Source organism: Pan troglodytes, chromosome 14 (genome assembly GCF_028858775.2).
Source record: "Pan troglodytes isolate AG18354 chromosome 14, NHGRI_mPanTro3-v2.0_pri, whole genome shotgun sequence".
Lineage (NCBI taxonomy): Eukaryota > Metazoa > Chordata > Mammalia > Primates > Hominidae > Pan > Pan troglodytes.
In genome coordinates this window covers 83335079-83343097 of record NC_072412.2, presented here as the reverse complement: position 1 = coordinate 83343097, position 8019 = coordinate 83335079, and the positions used below count along the sequence as shown (strand labels likewise).

The 8019-nt window shown below is 48.0% G+C and overlaps 1 protein-coding gene across 1 annotated transcript; it reads left to right on the top strand.

Moving 5' to 3' along the window:
* Positions 1 to 3217: 3217 nt before the first annotated feature.
* On the top strand, positions 3218 to 6985 carry LOC100611617 (putative UPF0607 protein ENSP00000383144). The gene has a single exon (XM_054665425.2). The coding sequence runs from the start codon at positions 3302 to 3304 to the stop codon at positions 4550 to 4552; it is 1251 nt and encodes a 416-aa protein (XP_054521400.1). The 5' UTR covers positions 3218 to 3301; the 3' UTR covers positions 4553 to 6985.
* Positions 6986 to 8019: the final 1034 nt, after the last annotated feature.

Below are 8019 nucleotides of genomic sequence, written 5' to 3'. Positions count from 1 at the left end.
TATTAGAATTGACAGAGGTCTCAATACCTTAAGAAAAAGATATATATATATATATATATATCCATATGCCTCCATTTAAGAATTTTATGTTTGTTAAAATTTAGTAGAACCTTTAGATTTTTCCCTTTTTTCTCCTACATTAACCATGCAGTATTGAAGAAAACCATGAGAATAAAAAAATAACAAATAAAGAAAAAAAGAATTTTTAAGGCTAAATATTTTGATCTTTATACATTTTCATTTTTCTTCCTGTGTGGTATATATTTCCTTTACCGTGTTAAAATATCATGGAATTAGGCACTTCATCAGTATATTCCTCGAGCATTTCTTGAACAATTCTGCCTTCACTTAATGATTGCTAAAAATTTTCTCAGATTGTAACATCTCTAAAAATGTGGGATATTAGAACCAGAAACACAAGTATGTAAAGTGCCTGAAACACAGTTGGTGCCCAGTGAGTAGAATTACAATGATGTCAACACATTATTAATATGGGTGTACCTTTGATTTTCCCCCTTTTCCTACCCATCAGAGAAAGTCTGCATTGACGAGCCCAATTCCCCACCTCCTCTCACCTCTTAAAGGATAAATATAATTTTGTGCTAAATTTAAGCCTAAACCAATCTACTAAATAATGTGAAGAGAAAAAGAAGAGAAGGCCAGGGGCCTGTGGGGGTAGGGTGGTGGGGTTGAAGATAAGAGAAGTAGAAAAGGAAAGGGGATTTTAATAAGATGTCGAGTATGTATTTGAATCCCCTTGAGCATCCTTTGAGAGGCATCTTATGAAAGATGGAATTCTTTTTAATTATGTTTTAGGAGTCAAACTACCCTTCTTGACTGTAGCAGTGTTATGGGACTGAACCCTGAGAATGTCTGGATTTACAACGCTTACATTATTGACATGAAAGTCGTGTAGAAGAATATTAACATTGCTCAAAGAGAGGTTTGGCCTTGGCCTAGAGTCCTGGGAGATAACTTCTAAGGCCTTGGAATGTCCTACTTGCTAAGTGCGTGTTTGTTTACCTGGCGGATTTGGACCATGGCAGATATTTTATGCTAACAATATGATTTACGGTGGGGCCTTTGGATCATACAGTATCAGTACCTCTGGAGAGGCTGGAGACTAAGGTCAGCCATGCAAGTGGTCAACCATGTCCACAAGACAAAATTCTAGTAAAAACTCTGGACACCAAGGTTTGGATGAGTTTCCCTGGTTGCCCCTATGCAGTGCATATTGTCACACATCATTGCTGGGAGAAATAGGTGCTGTCCACACAACCCCACTGAAGAGAACAACTGAAGCTCAACATTAACGTCTCCTGAACACTGACCTGTGCTCCTCTTCCCTTGGCTTATGTTAATCTGTATCCTTTGCCTATAATAAACTGTGAATATAACAGCTTCTCTGAGTTTTCTTGGGGGACCTCCCAAACTGATAGTTGTGTCAGAACTGAAGGTGGTCTTAGAGACCCCGGAACTCGGAAGTTGACGTTAGAAATGAGGATGGTCTTGGGGACCCACAAACTTTGCAGAAGTGCATTGAGAATATAGTTCTACACACAAATGTAAGATAAAAGTATTTATGGAAAAGCCTAAAAGTGAAAAGGGGAGCCACATTTAGAGGAGAACAAGTCTAGAATTGTAGACCAACAAGCTATACTTCCAGAGAAAATATTAGAATACATAGTCAAAATAGCAAAATATGGAAAATGATATAACTTCTAAAGGAGTAAATGATGATTTAATGTATTATTTACAGTAGTGATATAGTAAATTAAAAGTATGTGTAGAATGGGTATAATGCATATTAACTTTAGTAAAATTGTTATTTAGTCCCAGGGTTTGATGTTTTATTTATTTATTTTTATTTATTTATTTATTTTGAAGTTAACTTCTTGCCTTTTAATAATATCTTTGAATATAGATGGTTTCAATTCTCCAATAACAAGATGTAGAGGGGCCAAATGGTTTTTCATACATGTTTTCCTAGTCCAGACACCCAAGAGTATGTCCCTCTCTTGGGCATAAGAAAACCTAGAGTTATATTTAGGGCATCATGTGTGGTGACTAGTTGACCGAGCTGGCATGCTCACAATGACCAAATTATGTTTGTCATATTTTAATCCAATACATTGATCTACTATGAACTTGTAAATAATGTGTTTGCTTTCTAGACACATTCCAGGAAGACCAGAGAAACTGACTTTTATCCATATGGAATAATCCACTGGCAAATTTCTTTTAGGACAGACCAAAGCTGATCTAGAACATAATCTTTACATACTTGGATCCTTCCCATCAGACGAGAAAGAACATCTGGGGTGAAAGGCTCCATTAGAAGAGCAATGTGGGATGGTGCTGTGTTGACAACTGGTAGTTCCTGCCCTACATCTTTGTAGAGGACTGGAGCCCAGAGCATGCCATGGTCAACTCGTATGTTGAAGTGAAGACCTCCTTCGAGGTGTGCATGTGCTTATTACAGATATGCCACGGTGCTAAGTACCCCAGGACTACAGGAAAAAATAAGAATAGATGCTGTATCCATGATCATGAGGCACACAGGCCAGAGCGCCAGCTGTGGAATCGCACAGCCTGGGTTCAAAGCCTGGCTAGGCCATGACCACCTGAATGACCTGAGGAATGGTCTCAGGCAAATTTGTAAAAAGTGGAGACCCTGCCTGCCAGGGAGGCATGTGGTAAGAGGCGCATCCAGTCAGGTCAGGGCACCGCGTCCTCTCTTTGGAAACCTGCGGAGCGAGGCTGGTGGCCCTTGAGGCCACGGCAGCCATGGAGAAGGCGGGCCTGGCTCCAGGCGGCACAGAGGCACTGGAGAGGCCCCGGGGGAGCCTGGCGGGATCTGGCTGGTCCTGCGCTCTGCTTCCAGGTTCTGGCCCTGTAACCCGGGGGACAGGGCTGGCCAAGACAGGGCCACTGGGTGCCAGCCAGCACCTGGGCCAGGCGCCAGGCAGAAGGGCTCTGGCGGATCAGCCCCGCACCCCCAACAGCCCCACAGGGGGGCCCATCCAGGGCCACACACCTGCCCCCAGGAGCAGGACGTCCCTGAGGCAAGAGTCCAGCTGGACCGGTGGAAGGGTCTCACCCTTTGCCCTTTGACTCCTCTTGTAGGCACCCTCGCTGGGCTCCTAAGCACTCCTCCACACCCTGGCTCTGTCACCAGCCCCATGGTGATGTCATAAACTCCCAGATGCCCAGTGTGCACCCGGCCACAGAGAAGTGGGTGACTTAGGAGTATCCTCTCCACTTCTGACCCTTAGTTTCGTCTGTGCACAACTTGCTCAAAATGGGCAACTCACTAAGCGTATTTTGTTCCTGGTCCCACTGCAGGTCCTGGCCATGCCATCAGCAACCTGCTCGTCTTGTCCGTGAGGCCTTCCCAGCCGGCCGGGCTGCCCCCACGGCTCCTGCACGTGTGCCTGCCCCGGGAATCTGGGGCCGTTTCCCACTCCTCTTCAACTGTCAGCGACATCTTGGGCCTTCTTTTCCAGTCAGGTGGGACAGCGACCCTATGAGGCTGTGTCTTATCCCTCGGAACACAGGCACCCCACAGAGGGTCCTGCCTCCTGTGGTCTGGAGCACCCCCTCAAGGAAGAAACCCGTGCTGTCTGCTCGCAACTCTGTGATGTTTGGACACCTCAGCCCCGTGAGGATCCCTCATCTCAGAGGCAAGTTTAACCTTCAACTTCCTTCATTAGATGAGCAGGTGATCCCAGCCAGGCTCCCGAAGACGGAGGTGAGGGCAGAAGAGCCCAAAGAAGCAACGGAGGTGAAAGACCAGGTAGAGACCCAGGAGCAGGAGGACAATAAAAGGGGCCCCTGTAGCAATGGGGAAACAGCCTCCACCTCTAGGCCCCTGGAGACTCAGGGAAACCTCACTTCCTCCTGGTACAATCCCAGGCCCTTGGAGGGAAATGTCCACCTCAAGAGCTTGACAGAAAAGAACCAGACTGACAAGGCCCAGGTGCATGCAGTGAGTTTCTACTCCAAGGGCCATGGAGTCGCCAGTTCACACAGCCCTGCTGGAGGCATCCTTCCCTTTGGGAGGCCTGACCCACTTCCAACAGTGCTCCCTGCCCCAGTTCCGGGCTGCTCCCTGTGGCCAGAGAAGGTGGCCTTGAAGGTGCTGGGTAAAGACTACCTGCCCAGCTCTCCAGGCTTGCTGATGGTGGGGGAGGACATGCAGCCCAAGGATCCTGCAGCTCTTGGAACAAGTAGGTCTTCTCCACCCAAAGCTGCCGGCCACAGGTCCCACAAAAGAAAACTGTTGGGGCCACCGCTGCAGCTGCAACTGACCCCTCCCCTGCAACTGAGGTGGGATAGAGACGAGGGGCCCCCACCAGCTAAGCTTCCATGTCTATCTCCTGAGGCACTGTTGGTGGGTCAGGCTTCCCAAAGAGAAGGACACCTCCAGCAGGGCAACATGCATAAGAACATGAGGGTGTTAAGTAGAACATCAAAATTCAGGAGACTAAGACAGCTGCTTAGGAGGAGAAAGAAGAGACGGCAGGGCAGGTGTGGTGGCTCACGCCTGTAATCCAGCACTTTGGGAGGCCCAGGTGGGCGGATCAGGAGGTCAAGAGACTGAGACCTGAGAAGCATCTCTGCCTGCACCATCTGGGAAGTGAGGAGCGCCTCTGTCCAGCTGCCCCACCGTCTGGGAAGTGAGGAGCGCCTCTGCCCGGCTGCTCCACCATCTGGGAAGTGAGGAGTGCCTCTGCCTGGCCGCCACACCGTCTGGGCAGTGAGGAGTGCCTCTGCCGGGCCCCCGCCCTATCTGGGAAGTGACGAGCGCCTCTGCCCAGCCGCCTCACAGTCTGGGAAGTGAGGGGCGCCTCTGCCTGGGCCCTGCCCCGTCTGGGCAGTGAGGAGTGCCTCTGCCAGGCTGCCGCCCTGTCTGGGAAGTGAGGAGTGCCTCTGCCCGGCTGCCGTCCTGTCTGCGAAGCGAGGAGTGCCTCTGCCTGGCCCCCTTACACCATGGGAAGTGAGGAGCGCTTCTGCCTGGCCACTGCCCCGTCTGGGAAGTGAGGAGCACCTCTGCCCAGCCGCCCACCATCTGGGAATTGAGGAGGAGCACTGCCTCTGCCTGGCCTCCACCCCATCTGGGAAGTGACGAACACCTCTGCCTGGCCACCTCATGGTATGGGAAGTGAAGAGCACCTCTGCCCAGCCGCTGCCCCGTCTGGGAAGTAAGGAGCACCTCTGCCTTGCCGCCGTCCTGTCTGCGAAGTGAGGAGTGCCTCTGCCCGGCCCCCTCACCATCTGGGAAATGAGGAGCGCCTCTGCCTCACCGCCATCCTGTCTGCGAAGTGAGGAGGGCCACTGCCCAGCCGCCGCCATGTCTACGAAGTGAGGAGTGCCTCTGCCCGGCCCCCTCACCGTCTGGGAAATGAGAAGCGCCTCTGCCTCGCCACCATCCTGTCTGCGAAGTGAGGAGGGCCTCTGCCTCGCCGCCGTCCTGTCTGCGAAGTGAGGAGTGCCTCTGCCCGGCCCCCTCACCATCTGGGAAGTGAGGAGCATCTCTGCCCGGCTGCTGTGCAACCTTCCAAGTGTGAAGTGACAGCCTTGTGTGTGATCTTTCTGCCCTCCCCAAGTTTGCATTTTTGACATTAAAGTTTACTTTTTAATTTAAAAAAAGGAGATCGAGATCATTCTGGCCAACATGGTGAAACTCCATCTCTACTGAAAATACAAAAATTAGGCGGGCATGGTGGCTTGTGCCTGTAGTCCCAGCTACTCGGGAGGCTGAGGCAGGAGAATGGCTTGAACCCGGGAGATGGAGGTTGCAGTGAGCCAAGATCGCACCACTGCACTCCAGCCTGGTGACAGAGCAAGACTCCGTCCTGAAACAATGTTGTAGTTGAGAGCAGGATGGTCTTTTGGGACAGGAGGAACAAGAGGTTCTGGTTGCCACTCTTCAATGAGTTCTTCTTTTTCCTTGACTGTAAGATCAGATCGTTCTTGTAATTTGTAAGTCTTAGAGAAAAGAAGTCTGATTATCCAGAGTATCAGAATCCCTTCCAAAATAAGATGGTAATCAGGAGCCTCGTAAAGTGCCTGTACCATCTCCACCAGAACCCACTGCTCCATGGCGGTCACCAGAGTTAGCCACTTCCTTCCGGAAGGCGGGTCACAAGCACATCCTCGGGTTTGATGTTTTAAAGCATCTCATATTAAACAGGCTCCAAGAGGACTACAAATTTAACTAATTCAAGAGTGACACATGCAGAGTACAAGAAGTAACTCACGAAAGAAGAAATCTATACAAATGCATGCTAGGACAGAACTTACTTTGCAAATGTATGGCATAAAATCGATCCAGACAAGTAAAAACCACAAGTTAAGTAGGAGTTAGCAGCGTGTCACTGTAATTCTAAAAATTAATAAAATACTGCATTATCCAAATAAGAATGGCATATAAGGCTAAGTGTGTCACTGTATTCCATTCTAGTGGGATAATTTTTAGATTATCATATTCATTTTGAAACCCCATATATAGTGAAAGAAATTTCAGCATACTGGGTTCCAATCTTAGCTTTGCCACTAACAAACTGGCTATCTCATGGAAGCAATCAGAGTTTGGCCTTGCCCTAGAGCCCTGGGAGATAACTTCTAAGTCCTTGGAATGTCGTGTCTGCTAAATGTGGCTGTTTACCTGGGAGAGTCACGTCCCCAACTCTCCTCATCTTCAGATCCTGTAAATTGAGGACATCAGGCCAGAATCATACTAAAATCACCACACAGATCTTAAATCCTTTGTTCAACAGGAAAAGATATTATTAAAAATCGTTGGGGAGATCGAATCACAGTACCTTTGTATGCAAAGAGATGTTTCGCAGGAGGCTATGGGCTACCACTGGCTGATGAGTTATCACAGGGGCCAGGTCAGAGGCCCTGGCTCACAGGAATCTATAGCTGAGACTTTTAGCAGCTCCCGTAGTCTTTCTTTAGTTATAAGGCCCTCATTTTAGCAGGCATGTAGCTAGAAGCTACATTTCACAACCTCCCTTGGAGTTAGGTGTGAAATGGGATATAAATGGCCAATTTGATATGAGTGAAAGGAATAGAGTAGCTTCTTCATCACATCCATTCTTTTTCTCTTCTCATTGGGGCAATTATAGAGCTGGTGAGCCAGGGTTATTTTGTTTTGTTTTGTTTCCTTTTTTGAGACAGGGTCTCACTCTGTTGCCCAGGCTACAGTGCAGTGGTGCGATCTTGTCTCACCACAACCTCTGACTCTTGAGTTCAAGTGATCCTCCCACCTCAGCCTGCCAAGTAGCTGGGACTACAGGCATGTACCACCATGCCCCACTAATTTTTGTATTTTTTGTAGAGATGAGGTTTTGCTGTGTTGTCCAGGCTGGTCTTCAACTCCTGGCCTCAAGCAGCCTGCCTGCCTTAGCCTCCCAAAGTGCTGGGATTACAGGCGTGTGCCACCGCACTCAGCCTTCGGCTTTGATCATGAGATACTAGCGGACGGCAGTGCAATATATGCTTGGGACACTTTCCTGGGCAGAGCCTACTTTTGTTTTCAAGTGAGAAATATATATTTTTTAAAAATTCTATCTTGTTTAAGCCACTGTATTTTAGAGGTTTTTGCTACGTCACTTAGCTCTGCCCTAATTTATATAGAGATTGGTACTAGGAATCAGGTGCTATCAAACAGGAGCCTAAAACACATGCTATTAGTTAATTGTTTTTGTAATAGGAATGAAGAAATAAATGTTGAAACTAAAAGTTTCTTGACTCTTCTTATGCCATGGCAAAATATTTGACAAAGGTCTCACTTGCCTTAGTTACCTACGAGGCCCATGCTAGAAAAAGAGATTGGGAAAACCTAGAATATTCGTATATTTTAACTGTTTCTTACTGAACGCTATGGCTCAAATGTTTGTATCCTTCCAAAGTTCATATGTTGAAAACCTATTCTCCGGTGTGATGATATTCAGAGGTGGGGCCTTTGGGAGGTAATTAGATCATGAAGGTGGAGCCCTCATGAATGAG